At 46.2% G+C, this 19,554-nt stretch overlaps 1 protein-coding gene across 2 annotated transcripts in view; it reads left to right on the top strand.

Annotated features, from left to right (window-relative positions):
- ABTB3 (ankyrin repeat and BTB domain containing 3) overlaps window positions 1–19,554 on the top strand; it is a 386,831-nt gene that overhangs the window by 286,662 nt on the left and 80,615 nt on the right. For both annotated transcript variants that reach the window (XM_063928455.1, XM_063928454.1), the window contains one exon: window positions 9,134–9,286. In XM_063928455.1, the coding sequence (XP_063784525.1) occupies window positions 9,134–9,286 (153 nt within the window). The remainder of the gene's footprint in view (window positions 1–9,133; window positions 9,287–19,554) is intronic.

Here is a 19,554-nt window from a genome sequence, read left to right as displayed (position 1 = left end):
CAAATGTCCGTTTTCTGGGAGTGTTTGGAAAAACTCAGGTGTTCCCAAGCGTTTGCAGGGCTGGTGTCTGACGTCAATTCCGGTCCCGGACAAGCTGAAGTGATCACAGCGGCTGGGTAAGTCCTGGGCTACTCAGAAACTGCACAAAATCTTTCTGTACCGCTCGGCTGCACATGTGATCGCACACTTGCACAGTACAATACACTCCCCGGTAGGCGGCGACTATGTGAAAGCAGGACTGCAAAAAACAGCTAGCAAGCGATCAGGTCTGAGTTACCCCCCTATAACAATAAATCATTATAAGACGCAGTGAATAACTGTATGTAATATCTATTTAGAAGAAAGTGTTACATGTGCATTGGCATTCTCATACACGGGTGGTATTCATGTGACCGGCGGTCGGGAGACCGTCGGTCACATGACCTCCACCGACATCCCACCCCCTCACTATCCCGATGGTCAGCATGCCGACCAACAGGGACTATTTCCACTCGTGGGTGTCCACGACACCCACCCATAGAGTGGGAATAGAACCCGTGACAACTGCAGGTCGCCACCGAGCCCGCAAGGGGCTTGCTACACTCACCCCTCCTCGCCGGGATCCCGGCGTCGGTATGCTGCCGGGATCTCTGCGTTGGTATGCTGACTGGCGGTCTCCTGACCGGCGGTCAGACATACTACACCCCTCATACACAGATCGTTTTATTATCACATATTCTCATTGTTTTCACTTCTTTCTTTTCTCAATACAATGCAGTTTTTAAAGAATACAATTTTTTTAATAGATTAATAAAAGTAAATTTTTATTGTAAGGTGCACCACACTAAGACAAATGCTTTCTTTTTTTGTTATTATTTCTAAAACTAACCCTGACCTTTTCTGTCGACATTCAAAATGTTGACAAAATAACCATGTCAACATTGTGCCTATGTCAACATTGTGAATGTTGATCATTTTCAGACATGGGCCCTCATTCCGAGTTGTTCGCTCGTTCTTTTTCATCGCATCGCAGCGATTTTCCGCAAACTGCGCATGCGCAATGTTCGCACTGCGACTGCGCCAAGTAAATTTGCTAAGAAGTTTGGTATTTTACTCACGGCATTACGAGGTTTTTTCTTCGTTCTGGTGATCGTAATATGATTGACAGGAAGTGGGTGTTTCTGGGCGGAAACTGGCCGTTTTATCGGAGTGTGTGAAAAAACGCTGCAGTTTCTGGGAAAAACGCGGGAGTGGCTGGAGAAACAGGGGAGTGTCTGGGCGAACGCTGGGTGTGTTTGTGACGTCAAACCAGGAACGAAACTGACTGAACTGATCGCAGTGGCAGAGTAAGTCTCGAGCTACTCAGAAACTGCAAAGAAATTTCTATTCGCAATTTTGAGAATCTTTCGTTCGCAATTTTGCTAAGCTAAGATTCACTCCCAGTAGGCGGCGGCTTAGCGTGTGCAATGCTGCTAAAAGCAGCTTGCAAGCGAACAACTCGGAATGAGGGCCATCATTCAGAACATGCTGACATTCTGGTTGTCGATATAATGAATACATACCATACTTAACCTACTTTGAATCTTTCTTCTCCAGTAGATGCCCAGAGAGGAGAAGCAGGTGGCGGGGATGAGGGCGGGGCCAGGCTAATAACGGTTCACTAGTAGGGAAAGTTGTGATTGGATCATATTTGCATAGAGGGTGGGTCTAAAAGGACAACATTAGCATATACTTGCATCATTTGGCCCCACCCCCTCCACAGGGACCGCAGATTCCCTGGATTTTTCTCTGCATTCTGACCACTTCACTAGGAAGTGAACAAAGGGGGTAATTCAGAGTTGATCGCAGCAGCAAATTTGTTGCCAGTTGGGCAAAACCATGTGCACTGCAGGGGGGGGGGGGCAGATATAACATGTGCAGAGAGAATTAGATTTGGGTGTGGTGTGTTCAAACTGAAATCTAAATTGCAGTGTAAAAATAAAGCAGCCAGTATTTACCCTGCACAGAAACATAGTAACCCACCCAAATCTAACTCTCTCTGCACATGTTATATCTGCCACACCTGCAATGCACAACTGCTAACAAATTTGCTGCTGCGATCAACTCTGAATTACCAACAAAATGCGGGAGGGGAGTCTACTCTTCAAGGGGAATGGGAGGAACACCCCAAAAATTGTGTGTCTCCCGCAGGAACCGTGTAGGCAAGTATGCTACATATCCTTGGTCGTTGGTTGGAAATGCTGAACAATAAACTTTGCTAATCATGATAACAGGCAAAGGAAATACTTAGCATTCACATCCATGTATAACATAACTGCAGTGGAAAGTCATGTGGGAACTGAATATTAGGCATCTCAGCACTTTATATTATAAAAAATATATCTTTGAGGTTCAGTTCCCCTTTAAATAAATTTTACCCAAATGCATTTAGGGAGCATAGTGTGCGTCACACTGTCGAAAAAAAATAGAAAAATAGTTGAAAACGTAGCAATTCCTTGGAGGCCAGACTTCAATAACTGAGCATTTCAAGCACATACTGTGGAAAATGCATTTCTGCCTGTGTATCCATGTAATTACTGTATATATGTAGTTCTTGAATATTTCAGCAAGGTTGCCTTGAAGGTGTTAGTAACCGATGTGAAATGTACATCAGTGACATATAAAACATCAGCGTCCGTGGTCTTGGGAATAAAATGATTCTGCGTTAAATACTATAGACTGATTTAGTATTGACTGCTGTAATTCAATCTCGGAAGGGATCTTTGCTCTGTTTTTCCATTTCTGGCTGTTAATGAAGGGCAAAGCTGTAATAAATATTTAAGGTCTTATTCCTACAATTAATAGATTAATAGGTTTTAGAAATTGTGCTTTTGGAATATCTAACCATAGTTTTAATAATTTGAAAGATCGATATTTACAAATATCGGGCAGGATGTAATGCCGTCCGAGTTTGCTGGAGGTGCAGGATTCTGGCCGAATTCGGACGTTTTTTTTAAAGGGGCAATCACGTACAAGGCAAAACCATGCGTGATTGCCCCTTTAAAAAAGTCAAAGTTCAGACTGAATTCCGTTCCTCTGGCAAACTCAGACAGTATTACATCCCGCCTACGGTGTAACACCTCTGAAAATATATTATTTTATGAGATTGCGTTCTCATAAATCGTCCATATACTGTTAACTGGCTTGTTGTATGAAGAAAGTCAACTTTTTATTTAGAAAGGGCTCCACTAAGATTACACAGAAATAAAATTATTACATATATCTGTTCCAGCATTGGGATCATCTCTTGTGCTTTTTTATTCCTACATATTTGCAGCCATGTTGCCAGTGGCCCCCTTGCTAGCATCCCGTGCATATGAACAAGTAGTTTGTTGGTGAAAAGCACCAACACCACTGCTGCTAGTCAGGGCTGACGTAGAATATTTACGGCTTCAGTATTTAGGGATCATGGTCAAAATATCATCAACAGTTTTTTTTTAATGTATTTCAGTATTTGAAAAACAAAATGTGCATATTGGGTATCTCGACTCGCTCCGCTTTAGGTCAAAAAATTCCCATTATAGGATTACCTCTAATCCACCCACACCCCTCTCAGGCAATAGATTCCCAGTGGCATTACCCCCACCAACCAGTGGCCATAGGTCGTCACTGCAGAACTACCCATCATTCCAGCAAGTTCCATGTGACACCATGTATGTTATAGTAGTACTCCCCAACCTCAGTGCCAGTACTCCTTTATGTTACATTACCCACCCAACCATATACCTGGTGTCAGTACCCACCACCCCACATGCATGATGCCAGTGACGTAATTAGACATTTTATCGCTGTGTGCAAGAAACACATTACGGCAGGCAGAGCCCCCTTTCACACATTACGGCAGGCAGAGTCCCCTTTTACACATTACAGCTGGCAGAGCCCCCTTTTAAACAGTACGGCAGGCAGAGTCCCCTTTTACACATTATGGCAGGCAGAGCCCCCTTTCACACATTACGGCAGGCAGAGTCCCCTGTTACACATTACGGCAGGTAGATTCTCCCTTTTACACATTATGGCAGGCAATGCATCTTACATCCCCCCCCCACCCTTAGGGTATAGTGTAGTGTAGTGTAATAAAGGGTAGTGTATTGTAGTGTAGTGTAATATAGTATATTGTAGTATAGTGTAGTGTACTGTAGTGAAGTGTAGTGTCTGTGTAGGCACTTACGTGATGTTTACGTTCTTTCTGCGCTGTTGCCGGCTCCTGTACAGAACTGCCTCCTCTGTATACTTCACAGACAGAGAGGGAACGGGTTGCGGGAGCGCAGCAGCACAGGGGGGATATACTGTCCATCACTGCCGCTGACTCTACACAGCGATCAGCAACAAAAGCTCCAGCTGGTCGGAGCTTGGGGCTGTGGGTGCCAGGCACAGGGAAGCAGGAGGGAAATGCGTCCACTCGGGGTGTATGTAGAACAGTGGCGTGCGGTGAGGTCAGTGGCTGGTGAGGCATAATGTCCGTCGAGTCCCGACAATGTTTCGAACCACCGCAGGGCCAATGCCCAATACTGCTGCTGTTAATGGGTGCTGCCCCTGCCAACGGACTACAAAATCACCACCATCATCTGCCTGGCCCTCAGCCGCTAATCTACATTTCAGTCTGATGCTGCCGCCATTGCCCACAACCTACCTGCTCATCAAACTTATGATGAGCAGGCGGCTAATATATTGTAAATTTTTATAAATGTATGGGAGAGAGAGGTGGAATATGGGGAGATAGGAGAGAGAGGAGAAATATCGAGACGGGAGGAATAGGGGGAGACTGGAGAGATAGGGAGGAGGAGCAGGGGGGCAGACTGGGAGTAGTAGTGGAAAGTGGGGGACAGGATTGGAGTAACAGTAGTGCAGAGTAGGGGGTAGACAGGGAGTAATAGAAGGGGGGTAGGATAGGAGTAGTGGTGGGAAGCAGTGGGCAGTATGGGAGTGGAAGGGACTCAGCGAAGTTAGAATAAGTTGAAAATGGATCTCACCTCCTCTTAGACAGCTCCTGGGTCCCATCCACCATTGCTCCCTCCATGCTGATAGCAGGCTCACACAGGATGGGCAGGCAGCCTGAGTGGAAGCGATGGGTCCCGCTCCTCCGGTAGCTCACACCAGTCTCTTCCCTGTATGGTCCAGGGGAGCTTGGACGGGTTGGGTTTGCATGACGCCGGAATCCTGGCTTGCAGATGGCCAGCAGGGAAGGGGTGGGGGGAGCGGAACGAAGCCCCTTGCATCTCGCTGCGCTAGCCACATTGCGGGCTCGGTATTCAGGACTGTAAGGGGGCGGGATTCCGGCATCGGTATTCTGATCGCCGGTCACGTAACTGCCTCCTGCTTGGACAGAGTGGTGGACGTGGCCTGCAATCGGATAGGATGTGGTGGCTGTACATGATAAGGCTCTTTAATGCCTGTCTGCCTGTAACAGTGCCCTTCTCATTACTTGTGACAGCCATAGTTTGTGCGCTGCAGCCCACAGACATTCCTCTGAGCACGCTGGTGCTGTCTGTCCAAGCTCCCTTTGTGTCAGCGGCGGTGGCGGCGGGTGACGCTGGGAAGAGGGCATAACCTCTGCTGCAGCCCCCGCTCTCACTGCATATGTCGCAGTAGTAAACTCCAGTGGCAGAGTGGGGGGCACTATCGGCCGCCACTATTGTAAACTCGGCGGGGTGGGGGGTGGCTAATGCTCGCGGAAGTCTGCCCGGCAAGGGGGGTGGTTTTTTGAAGAGCAGCGCCAGATGAGACAACGGGACCAGCCAATCCCACTTTTCCAAATAAGCAGCAAAATTGTACATTATTGTGTCCAACAAACACAGGTTTCACTTAGTGTCAAGGAAAATATGTAAGTGTTCTGGTCTGCACTTGGCTGGCCCCGTTGTCTCATCAGAGTACCCCCCACTCTGCCACTGGAGTTTACTGCTCGGCATATGTAGTGAGAGCAGGGGTTGCAGCAGAGGTCATGCCCTCTTCCCAGCGTCACCCGCCGCCGCTGCTGCCTAACACAAAAGGAGCCCCAAACAGCGCCAGCCGATCTTCCCCTGCTGTCGGCGGCGCCACTGCCACTAACTCATAAGGAGCCCCAAACAGCGCCAGCCGATCTTCCCCTGCTGCCGGCGGCGCCACTGCCGCTAACTCATAAGGAGCCCCAAACAGCGCCAGCCGATCTGCCGCTGCCGCTAACTCACTCATAAGGAGCCCCAAACAGCGCCAGCCGATCTGCCCCTGCCGCCGGTGCCGAGCACAGCTTTGCTGCTCGGCTGGACTGGTCCTGCCCACTGCCCAATCAGATCTAATTCAGTGACAGGGGCGTGCTTTCAGCTCATATGAAAGCACGCCCCTGTCACAGAATTAGATGTGATTGGGCAAAGAGGCACTTCTAGAGGTGCCGCTTACATACCATTTTTTAATGGGCTTTTACCGCCCCCCGCTTCCAGCCCTCTAACAAATGATAGCAGGAGACATCATAAAATGGATTAACATAATATAAAGACTAAACTACATACTTATGACACAGTAGCTGTGTCATAAGTATCTTCTTTGTATTATTTTAATCATTAGACAGGGGAGGCACTGCCTCCCCTGCCTCCCCTGACTGTACGTCCCTGATGTAGAAGGTGCGCCCACAGGGCAAGTGTGCTGTGGGCAATGCACCTTCTGCACACACCTAGTTACGGCCATGCATGGCGCAGCTGGTCTCTATACGTCGTAAGTAGTTATACTGGAGCATGTGCTCCAGATAACCGTTTGAAGTTACAAAAAGGTTTTGTAGTCGGAGAAGGTCCAGCACTTCCATTAGTGGAGTCTAGGCACCAATGGCTAAGGGACACTTAAAACACTAAATTAATTATATAATATCATTTATTTACCCTCTGTGGCTTTTTACATTTGAAGTTGTCGGCTGCTGCTCCTCAATGACAGCATTATGCTTGGAGTTTGATGTCAAAGCTAAGCGCCACGCATTCATTATGAGGAGGCGAGGATAATGACGGCATCTCCTGCCTGCCTAGGTAGGAAACAGGGAAGGGAGGGGGCGTTGGATGCCTTCCAGCTGGATGATACGCTGCTTTTCAGCTCAGGGGTTGGCTAGGGTGCTCAGGACCTAGCAACAGAAATTAGAAAGTTAGTAACATTTGGTTCAACCTGCCGTATTGGGGAAACGCTGGCCCAAAGGAAAGTAGAATTTTGTATTTTATTTTTGTGTTCAATTTACTTATAATTATATTGATTATATTCATTTTGTTTTATGGTAAATAAAAAGTTAAAGGATTTATAAAAATAAAAATTCCTATAAAAATGTACCTATTTTTTTTTTTATATTCAAGGTTAGTAGAGAGTGAGAACAAGTGAGAGGAAACGTCTAGTAATCTGCTGTTCTGTCCAGCAGTGTAAATGATAGCTATCCAGCACAGAGTAATCAGTCAGGCCATCTATATCCCTGCGTTTTACAGGCGTACTGTAAATCTTTTAAAATTGAAACTACTGAGAATATATCTGTTACCCACAGATCTATAAATACTGTATAATTGGATAAATAAATGTGCAGAAGTTGCATTACAGTAAGCAGTGTGAAATAGGGTGGTGTAATATCCATGAGGAAGTATTGCCGATGTATAGATTTTAGAAGCAAAATTCGGAATGTAAGGCATTTAAAAAAAAGAATTGATGAAGCTGCAAATTGGTCTGGAATAGCATTGTTGGGGTAAATTGCTGAGTTATCTCTTTAAACAGCAGCTTAAGATACCATTTAACACACGGTAGGTAACAGTGAATGACTGACAGCTTGTAGTCCTGCTTTGCAGAAGTATGCACTTTGTGGAAGACTCAAATACAGGTGCAGTTGTGCAAATTGCTTTTTGACCTATATCTGTTCCCATACGAACACTGGGCGGAGCTTCAGTTGATTCTAATAGGACGTATTGTAATAGATACTGTAATATATGCATCTGACTCCACCCTCAATGATAAATCCTGGGTACAGTTAACCAGAATTAGTTTAAACTTTACAACCATCTTTATGATATATGTTAGACTGTACCCAGAATAGACCTTTGAAGAATTGACTTATTTTCTTTTTGTGTATGTAGTGTGGTATAGTAGCCTTTATGATTGTGTCCTGTATGTTTCAATGTTACAAACCATTATTTTGCCATTTAAAAGTATATGCACCAGTTATATGCATATAACATATTTACCAACATTCCAAGTTGGAGAATAAGGACAGGGGGCATTGCCATGTCCTGGAGTGGCGTGATGACACCGCTGGGGCATACCGAAATAGGGGGCCCCTTATACAACTCTGGTATCCTCTAGTCATCCTTTCCTTGGAACTGGTGCCTTGTTTGGATGACAATCAACAGGTCACCCATTGGTGGTTGATAGTTTTTAACCATTAGGAGAAAACCATCGAGCATGTGCAGACTGCGGCCTGGTCCACCGCAGACAGTGGTCACCATTGGTGAATATCCATCGACTGCAAAACTATTGCTCAACGGTGTGAGATGGTCAGTGGCCATCCTTAGTGTCTGGTGCACACTGCACCCATTCACCTTTGCTCTGCTATGTTAGTTAGTGGTGAATGGGGCATGCCACTCAACTTCCATGCTGATCAGTACAATGCAGTCCCAATCATGACAGTGGGATACAGCCCTTAAACTTGGACTTTCTCAACTAAATAGTGACAGTTGGGAGGTATCAAAACAGTTTATTTGTGAATTTAATTGATTCTATTATTTCAAAGTAAGGATCAATTGCTCCATATTAGCGTCTCTGGCTGGAACAAAAGTCAAGTCCTCATTTGAATTATGTTATGACATCATACCAGGCAAATGATTTCAGGGGAGAATTAACAAATTCCAAGTGGTTCTGTTTTAATAACTGACAATATGAGCAACAAAGTTATCTCTATTCAGAACACATGTATTGTGTTACACAAGTGGGGAAATTACACATACTGTACACAGGTTGTCAGTCATGTCAGCTGGAAGGCACACAGGATGTGGTCTGGGAGAACGGCCAACCACCGTAGGACTGTCCCGGGACTCAATTTATATTTCACAATGCAGAAAGAGAACGATTTGATGACAGGAGAATATTCTGGAATCCTACAGCTGACCACTTGATTCTCTTTGTTTTTCAGGCCATTCCTAATGCTCCCACCCCTAATGGAATGGATCCGCGTCGCTGTAGCTCACGCAGGATACCGCCGCAGTTTTTCCGTTGATAGCGATGATGTGCGACAAGCTGCCCGTCTTCTGCTTCCTGGAGTGGACTGCGAGCCACGACAATTAAAGTACGTATAGTAACTCAGCAGGTTTCAGTGCATATATATGTTTTATAATTTGTTTTTTAAAATATAGGTCGCTTATTTATCCATTAAATCATCCTTTACATCTCTTAATGAAGTCGTCAATTAATAATGTCAATTAATAAGTCAATTAATAAGTCAATTAATAATAATTAATAATTAATAATCCAGGCTGTCGCTATAGCTGGTCGTAGTATAACACCTGTATGTGTGTATATACTTTTTTGGATATTTTCCATCCTCCTATCTGCTGGATCTTTAAGTGCGGCCGTCTCAGGAGAGGGTAACGCCACTTGTTTAGATAAGCGTGTGAGCGCCTTGTCCACCCTAGGAGGTGTTTCCCAGCGCGCCCTAACCTCTGACGGGAAAGGGTATAAAGCTAATAACTTCTTTGAAATTAGCATCTTTTTATCGGGGGCAACCCACGCTTCATCACATACATCATTTAGTTCTTCTGATTCGGGAAAAACTATAGGTAGTTTTTTCACACCCCACATAATACCCTGTTTAGTGGTACCTGTAGTATCAGCTAAATGTAACGCCTCCTTCATTGCCAAAATCATATAACGTGTGGCCCTACTGGAAAATACGGTTGATTCGTCACCGTCGCCACTGGAATCAGTGCCTGTGTCTGGGTCTGTGTCGACCGACTGAGGCAAAGGGCGTTTTACCGCCCCTGACGGTGTTTGAGGCGCCTGGACAGGCACTAACTGATTGTCCGGCCGTCTCATGTCGTCAAACGACTGTTTTAGCGTGTTGACACTATCCCGTAATTCCATAAATAAAGGCATCCATTCTGGTGTCGACCCCCTAGGAGGTGACATCCCCATATTTGGCAATTGCTCCGCCTCCACACCAATATCGTCCTCATACATGTCGACACACACGTACCGACACACAGCAGACACACAGGGAATGCTCTTAACGAAGACAGGACCCCACTAGCCCTTTGGGGAGACAGAGGGAGAGTTTGCCAGCACACACCAAAAGCGCTATATATGACAGGGATAGCCTTATAATAAGTGCTCCCTGTATAGCTGCTTTTATAATATAATTTTTGCCACTATTTTGCCCCCCCTCTCTTGTTTTACCCTGTTTCTGTAGTGCAGTGCAGGGGAGAGACCTGGGAGCCGTCCTGACCAGCGGAGCTGTGTAAGGAAAATGGCGCTGTGTGCTGAGGAGATAGGCCCCGCCCCTTTTCCGGCGGGCTCGTCTCCCGCTCTTTAGTGTATTCTGGCAGGGGTTAAATATCTCCATATAGCCCCCGGAGGCTATATGTGAGGTATTTTTTAGCCAAATAGGTTTTCATTTGCCTCCCAGGGCGCTCCCCTCCCAGCGCCCTGCACCCTCAGTGACTGCCGTGTGAAGTGTGCTGAGAGGAAAATGGCGCACAGCTGCAGTGCTGTGCGCTACCTTTAGAAGACTGAGGAGTCTTCTGCCGCCGATTCTGGACCTCTTCATGTTTCAGCATCTGCAAGGGGGCCGGCGGCGAGGCTCCGGTGACCATCCAGGCTGTACCTGTGATCGTCCCTCTGGAGCTGATGTCCAGTAGCCAAGAAGCCAATCCATCCTGCACGCAGGTGAGTTCACTTCTTCTCCCCTAAGTCCCTCGTTGCAGTGATCCTGTTGCCAGCAGGACTCACTGTAAAATAAAAAACCTAGCTAAACTTTCTCTAAGCAGCTCTTTAGGAGAGCCACCTAGATTGCACCCTTCTCGGCCGGGCACAAAAATCTAACTGAGGCTTGGAGGAGGGTCATAGGGGGAGGAGCCAGTGCACACCACCTGATCGGAAAGCTTTACTTTTTGTGCCCTGTCTCCTGCGGAGCCGCTATTCCCCATGGTCCTTTCAGGAACCCCAGCATCCACTACGGACTCCGAGAAATAGAATTATCGGTAAGTAAATTCTTATTTTTTAAAATATAGGTCGCTTATTTATCCATTAAATCATCCTTTACATCTCTTAATGAAGTCGTCAATTAATAATGACATTCCTTTTAATGACAAATGTTGCATGCAATGAAGAATGCTAGAAATAAATAAATATGTGATAAATAATATATTAGATATCAGTTTAGGAGGGGTCTGCAAATCGAGGCATGAGGAGTCATCTTAAATAGCAGGGCATTCCCATAACTGTGTTATTAAATGTATTAAAAGTTAATTTACTAAAGCAAGTACATGAAAGGAACAGTGTCATTCAATTACTAAACAAAATGCATTATGGGCATCATTAAGTGGCCAAAGGAAATCCAATTTTTACACCTTGTCAGAACAATGTTACAGCACTTTTTTTTTTTTTTTTTCAGCTTTGAATTTTACTAAAAAAGAAAAACTGGCAAAAAAAATGCTGGAATTGCTGTAGGAACATTTAGAAATCACCCCCAGACACACTCTTGTGCCGACTCTTCATTAGTAAGGAATAGAAACCAACAGATTTATCAAGCAGCGGTTTTGAACACCGCAGTAAAACTGACAGAATAACCCACCAAAGCAAGACTTGGTTGTGACAGACAATATATTTCAAACCGCATGCTTTCCAGACAGAGAGAACGGTCAATACACTTTTACTGAGGGCAACCATTATGTATTGATAAAAAAAACGAATACAAGAACTGCACACTCCAAACTGTTGTGGATATTTATTTTCACATAAAATTTACTCTATACATACATACATACATACATACATACATACATACATATAATACTTGATACCGGCCAACATCACATAAAATATTAATACATAAAACCAATTAATAGATGATTATACTCGATAGTATCTAGTAATATTCAGCTCCAAAGAAATTAATATATTTTATATTCTAATAAACTTTCTACTATATCCTGATATAAATTATTCTATTACTGTCAGGAATCGACTTACCAGGCTGACATCCGTCCGCCGCTGCGGACTCCGTCCTGGCTCCCTGCGGTCACCTGTCGCCTATGCCCCTGCCATGGGACATCATCAAGGGCCTGGGAACACTCCTGAGACAGCGGGCATGTAGCGCGCCGCGTCCCTGCTAGGCCGCAGCGTGGGCGCCGCCATGACAGTCTGTAAACAGCCAGTACACTGCGGCCAATCCGGTGCTTGGCCGCACCCACTTTCCTTCACTCATCCAATCCCTGTGCACCATGGGGTACATAAGAGACTGCAGGATCAGTCTGCAGGCATCCTGGACTTTGTGTCACTCCAGCGACCCATGTGAAAGGATCTGTTCCTGTTCCTCCTGTGTTCCTGGTTCTCTGTTAAGAACTTGTACTCCTGGTTACTCTGCATAGCTCCGTGGAACTTCAAGGCCCAGCAATACCTGCAACCTGCAAACAAGGCTTCACACTCATCACCACCTTGTGTGCTTCAGCCTGCAGTTGAAGACTGACTCCAGGTGTGTTTCATTCCTCCACCTGTGATACAGCTTGCTGCTGCCAGTGCCTCATCACCTGCACTGTGAAGTCAGACTCCTGCCTCTGCTCAGGTTTGCCATTTCCACCTTGCTGCCTAAGTTTCCTGTGTTAAAACCTGCACTGGTTTCCAAACCAGAACCATTTCACAAGCACTTGTTCTTCTGTTTATATTTTACCGGATATTATTTTCTCAAGTCATCTGTCATCCATTGCCATAGACTTTCAGTTATCATACTGAGTGATTGACTTTATTCATCTGTTATTATTGTTTCTGCTACCATTCTGTATAATATCATCTGCCAAATAAATACCATTGCGCTCATGCGCAGGAACGTTATCCAGCCTCCTCGTTTTCTCCCATCTACCTCCACTGACCCACTAGCGCCCCCTCCGGGGACACAGCCCAAACACAATCTGACAGTAAGTCCAGGATCGATGGACTCGGATGGTGGACGGAGTGTGGGGTCAGAGGCCTTGCAAAATCTGGTCTCCCGTCTGGATGGTCAAGAGGTTGCGCAGCAGCAGATGCTTCAATTCCTGCAAGGGATGTCCTCCCGATTAGATACACTACAGCAATCCCTGCCTAGTGTACTCTCTCCTACTGTTCCTGTTACTCCAGCACCTGCCAGTGCTGTGAGTTCTTCTATGCCGGCTGCATCAGCTCCAGTGTCACGTCTGCATCTGCCCGTGCCGAGCAAGTATGATGGCAGTCCTAAGTTATGTCGCGGGTTTCTCAATCAATGTGAAATACAGTTTGAGTTATTGCCACATAATTTCCCCACGCCAAGATCCAAGGTTGCCTACATCATCTCCTTACTCTCTGGATCTGCTCTGAGTTGGGTGTCTCCTCTGTGGGAACGTGCTGACCCTCTGATTAACAACTACACAGACTTCGTGTCAACCTTCAGACGGATCTTTGACGAGCCTGGTCGTGCGACATCAGCTTCGGCAGACCTGATCCAACTTCGTCAAGGTACCCGAAGCATGGGACAATATGTCATCCAGTTCCAGACGTTGGCTGCAGAGGTTCAGTGGAACAACCAAGCTCTGGTAGCAGCTTTCTGGCACGGACTCTCGGATCGGATCAAGGATGAATTGGCGACCCGTGACATTCCTGTTCAACTGTCTGATTTGACCTCCCTGTGCATTAAGTTGGACTCTCGCATCCGCGAACGCAATAATGAACGCGCTCGGAGTGAGCCACGCAGATCAAGGTTCATACCTTCTGTACAGTTCCAGTCTCCCTCTTCTGACGAGCCTATGCAGATAAATAGGTCCCGCCTAACTCCTGAAGAGCGGGCAAGAAGAATACGTGAGAGACTCTGCCTATACTGTGCTGCTGCGGGCCATCAGATTAACTCCTGCACGGTGCGTTCGGGAAACGCCAGATCCTGACTTGTAAGGGAGGAGTCAAGTTAGGATCTTTCAGTCAAGCTCCTTCTCAACAAGACCTCATCCTTCCAGTGATGCTAGAGACTCCAGTTGGGCTCCAGTCTGCGTCAGCATTAGTGGACTGCGGTGCTGCAGGAAACTTTATCACCCAAGCTGCGGTAAATAAATTTTGCCTATCTACCTGTGAACTTTCTTGTCCAGTTTACATTACTGCTGTGGATGGTAGTCGAATCTCCAAGGGGAACATTTCTCATCAAACTGTTCCAGTGGTTCTGGGAGTTGGATTTCTCCATTCTGAACTGATCAAGTTCCTGGTCATCCCTCAAGCCACCCAGGAGATTGTCTTGGGCATGCCCTGGCTCCAGCTACATAATCCACAGTTTGACTGGTCAACGTTGCAGCTTACCTCATGGGGTTCACATTGTCATCAATCCTGCTTAGCCCAAGTGTGTCCCATTAAGTCTACCGAAGTAAAGACACAGTCAAGTCTCCCAGCAGCTTATCAAGACTTCTCAGACGTCTTCTGTGAAAAGGCTGCTGATATCCTGCCGCCCCATAGGGAATGGGATTGTCCCATCGATCTCCTTCCTGGCAAGAAGCCACCTAGGGGGCGCACCTACCTGTTGTCTGTTCCTGAAACTGAGGCGATGAGTAATTACATCAGAGAGAATCTTCAGAAGGGATTCATCCGTCCGTCATCATCTCCCGCTGGTGCAGGTTTCTTCTTTGTTAAAAAGAAGGATGGAGGACTGCGTCCATGCATTGACTATCGGGGTCTCAATGACATTACTATCAAGAATAGTTATCCATTACCACTCATTACCGAATTATTTGACAGAGTTAAAGGAGCCCGCATCTTCACCAAGTTAGATCTCCGCGGTGCCTATAATCTCGTCAGAATCCGGAGTGGTGACGAGTGGAAGACAGCTTTCAACACTCGAGATGGCCATTATGAATACCTGGTAATGCCATTTGGGTTGAGTAATGCTCCAGCAGTGTTCCAACACTTTGTGAACGAAATCTTTCGTGATGTCCTGTATAAGTACCTCGTTGTTTACTTAGATGATATCCTTATCTTCTCCCAAGACCTTCCATCTCATCGTCTACAAGTTTGTGAAGTTCTCCGACGTCTTCGTGAGAACCGGCTCTACGGGAAACTATCTAAATGCACCTTTGAAGTTCCCTCTATACCCTTCCTGGGTTATATAATTTCCGGATCGGATCTTCAGATGGACCCGACAAAATTGGAAGCTATTGCCAATTGGTCCATTCCAAACTCTCTCAAGTCTATCCAGCGATTCCTGGGTTTCGCCAACTACTATAGAAAATTTATTCGAGGATTCTCCACTCTCATCGCTCCTATTACCAACCTGACTCGGAAAGGGGCAGACCATTCCAACTGGTCAGAAGAAGCCTTGGCAGCCTTCCAGAAGATCAAGCTAGCCTTTATGTCTGCTCCAGTGCTGTCTCAGCCAGATGTCAACAGACCATTCGAGTTGGAGGTAGATGCCTCTACAGTTGGGGTTGGAGCTGTTCTCTCCCAGAAGGGATCCGATGGGAAAGTCCACCCTAGTGGATTTTATTCTCGAAAGTTTCTTCCTGCAGAAGCTAACTACTCCGTGGGAGATCAAGAACTACTGGCGATCAAGCTGGCTCTCGAGGAATGGAGATATCTCCTAGAAGGGGCCAAACATCCGTTTAATATCTACACGGATCATAAAAACCTGCTATATTTAAAGGCAGCTCAGTGCCTTAACCCTCGCCAGTCCAGGTGGGCTATGTTTTTCTCACGTTTTAATTTCAAGCTTCATTTCCGCCCAGGTTCGCAGAATGTGAAAGCCGACGCGTTATCCCGATCCATGGAATCTGAAGAAGGAACATCTGACTCAGTGCCACATTCCATCCTGAGTCCCGTGGTTTTCGCTGCATCTCAAGTCTCCCCAGCTCCTCCTCCTGGTAAGACTTTTGTTTCCCCAGATCTCCGTCCCAAGTTGCTATCTTGGGCCCATCAATCCAAGTTTACTGGTCATCCTGGGGTCCTGAAGACCTACAAGTTCCTTTCTGCTACATATTGGTGGCCAAAGATGAAAATGGACATCCAGGATTTCGTGGCATCCTGTCCTAAATGTGTGCAGCACAAGACTCCTCGTCAGTCTCCAGCAGGTCAGTTACAACCACTGTCTATCCCTAGTCGTCCCTGGTCACACCTGTCCATGGATTTTATCACCGACCTTCCTCCTTCTCAAGGACATAATACCATTTGGGTTGTAGTGGACAGATTCACCAAGATGGCTCATTTTGTTCCTCTCCAGGGTCTCCCTTCTGCCCCAAAACTTGCCCAAATCTTCCTACGGGAGATTTTCCGCTTACATGGTTTACCCTCTGAAATAATATCTGACCGGGGGGTACAGTTTGTAGCGAGGTTTTGGAGGGCCCTCTGTTCTGCCATGCAGGTCAAACTGAAGTTTTCATCTTCATACCATCCTCAGACGAATGGGCAGACAGAGAGGGTCAATCAAGAACTTGAGACTTTTTTAAGATTATATGTTTCATCTTCCCAGGATGACTGGTTCGATCTGCTCCCATGGGCCGAGTTTGCCCACAACTTTCGATACCATACTGCCACTGAAATGACACCATTCTTTGCAGTATATGGGCAACATCCCCGTGTACCTGATTTCCAAGAACTCCCTCATATGGATGTTCCTGCTGCCACTACTGCTCTGACTCAGTTTTCATCTATTTGGAGAAAAATTCACGTTTCCCTCAAAAAGGCCTCCAGTCGGTACAAGGTCTTTGCCGACCGCAAGAGACGTGCGGTTCCCCATTTGAAACCTGGGGACAAGGTTTGGCTATCAACCCGTAACCTCCGTCTCAGGGTCCCATCCATGAAGTTTGCACCACGCTTCATTGGTCCTTACCCTGTCGAAAGAGTCATCAACCCAGTGGCCTATAAATTAAAGTTACCATCTTCCCTTCGTATACCTAACGCTTTTCATATTTCTCTCCTCAGACCTCTAGTCCTAAACCGCTTTCAGAATACTCTTCCAGTAGGTCCCAAGGTTCGAACTCAGCGGGGCGTGGAATTCGAGATCAACAAAATTCTGGACTCCCGTTGTCGGTATGGACGTCTCCAGTACCTGGTCGATTGGTCCGGTTATGGCCCAGAGGAGAGAAGTTGGGTGAATTCGTCCGATGTCCATGCTCCTAGGTTGGTCCGTGTCTTCCACAGCACTCATCCCTCCAAATCACGTGGGTGTTCGGTGTCCACCCCTAAAGGAGGGGGTACTGTCAGGAATCGACTTACCAGGCTGACATCCGTCCGCCGCTGCGGACTCCGTCCTGGCTCCCTGCGGTCACCTGTCGCCTATGCCCCTGCCATGGGACATCATCAAGGGCCTGGGAACACTCCTGAGACAGCGGGCATGTAGCGCGCCGCGTCCCTGCTAGGCCGCAGCGTGGGCGCCGCCATGACAGTCTGTAAACAGCCAGTACACTGCGGCCAATCCGGTGCTTGGCCGCACCCACTTTCCTTCACTCATCCAATCCCTGTGCACCATGGGGTACATAAGAGACTGCAGGATCAGTCTGCAGGCATCCTGGACTTTGTGTCTCTCCAGCGACCCATGTGAAAGGATCTGTTCCTGTTCCTCCTGTGTTCCTGGTTCTCTGTTAAGAACTTGTACTCCTGGTTACTCTGCATAGCTCCGTGGAACTTCAAGGCCCAGCAATACCTGCAACCTGCAAACAAGGCTTCACACTCATCACCACCTTGTGTGCTTCAGCCTGCAGTTGAAGACTGACTCCAGGTGTGTTTCATTCCTCCACCTGTGATACAGCTTGCTGCTGCCAGTGCCTCATCACCTGCACTGTGAAGTCAGACTCCTGCCTCTGCTCAGGTTTGCCATTTCCACCTTGCTGCCTAAGTTTCCTGTGTTAAAACCTGCACTGGTTTCCAAACCAGAACCATTTCACAAGCACTTGTTCTTCTGTTTATATTTTACCGGATATTATTTTCTCAAGTCATCTGTCATCCATTGCCATAGACTTTCAGTTATCATACTGAGTGATTGACTTTATTCATCTGTTATTATTGTTTCTGCTACCATTCTGTATAATATCATCTGCCAAATAAATACCATTGCGCTCATGCGCAGGAACGTTATCCAGCCTCCTCGTTTTCTCCCATCTACCTCCACTGACCCACTAGCGCCCCCTCCGGGGACACAGCCCAAACACAATCTGACAATTACCTAACAATGTATATTACTTTCATTCAGAGTCGCTCAAGACCACACTTAGCACCTCTATTTTGAATGTGCTGTTTGTATTTCCCTTCTGTACGTATAAACATGCAGTGTTAGTGAGGCTGCTGCAGTTAATAAGACAGATCAAGCAAAAATAGATTGTCCAACGTTTGTAGTTAGTAGCACACAAACATGCCAAGGGTCTCTCACTCCAGGTCTTAATAATTCAGCATAGCATGCATTGATAAAATCCTTATTAACCGATGAACCTTTTTTCCTCACGTTATTAAAAGCCACAAACGTCACAAGCGTCCATCAGTTAGAAGCACTTTCCATATATAAAGGCTCCTGCTGTTTAGCCAAGCAGATCATGCGTGATTATAGCCTCTTATATAGCAGTTCATATCTTTCATATGATCAAGAATATATTATATTGTGCCTGTGCAGTGTCCTTGAACAACCCCTCCCGGCTGAATCAGCCTTATCTGGAGCCTCCGGGTATTTTTCAAAAGCGCACTCCTCCTCCCCCGACCAATGATGGGGCTGTCACTCCTGCGGCCGGCCGGCTCGCTGATGTCTTTGCTGCTGGATCCTGTATGTGGAAGTGATGACAGATGCGTTTCCCCGCCTATGATTACGTCAGCGGCTTCCTCAGTGTGTATTGATAAAGGAGGAAAATAACATTAATAAATACTCTTACGGGGCAATATTATTTAATTAATGTATTCAGGTGCAAAAATAATGTTATTTGACTAAAAGAGCAATATTATTTATTAATTATATTTGTTTCATTATTAATTATATATATTTATAAGGCACTACAAGGGGTTCACAGTGTCTTATACAGTACAGAAACAGTGCAAACAAAAAGTGCAAAAGTCAGTACTTAGGGCCTAATTCTGAGTTGATTGCAGCAGCAAATTTGTTAGCAGTTGGGCAAAACCATGTGCACTGCAGGGGGGACAGATATAACATGTGCAGAGAGAGATAGATTTGGGTGTGGTGTGTTCAATCGGAAATCTAAATTGCAGTGTTAAAATAAAGCAGCCAGTATTTACCCTGCACAGAAACGAAATAACCCACTCAAATCTAACTCTCTCTGCAAATGTTATATCTGCCCCTCCTGCAGTGCACATGGTTTTGCCCAATTGCTAACAAACTTGCTGCTGCGATCAACTCAGAATTACCCCCCAAAAGCCCGATTCAGA

This window comes from Pseudophryne corroboree, chromosome 6, assembly GCF_028390025.1.
Source record: "Pseudophryne corroboree isolate aPseCor3 chromosome 6, aPseCor3.hap2, whole genome shotgun sequence".
In the NCBI taxonomy this organism is placed as follows: domain Eukaryota; kingdom Metazoa; phylum Chordata; class Amphibia; order Anura; family Myobatrachidae; genus Pseudophryne; species Pseudophryne corroboree.
This window is presented reverse-complemented; position numbering and strand designations above follow the sequence as displayed.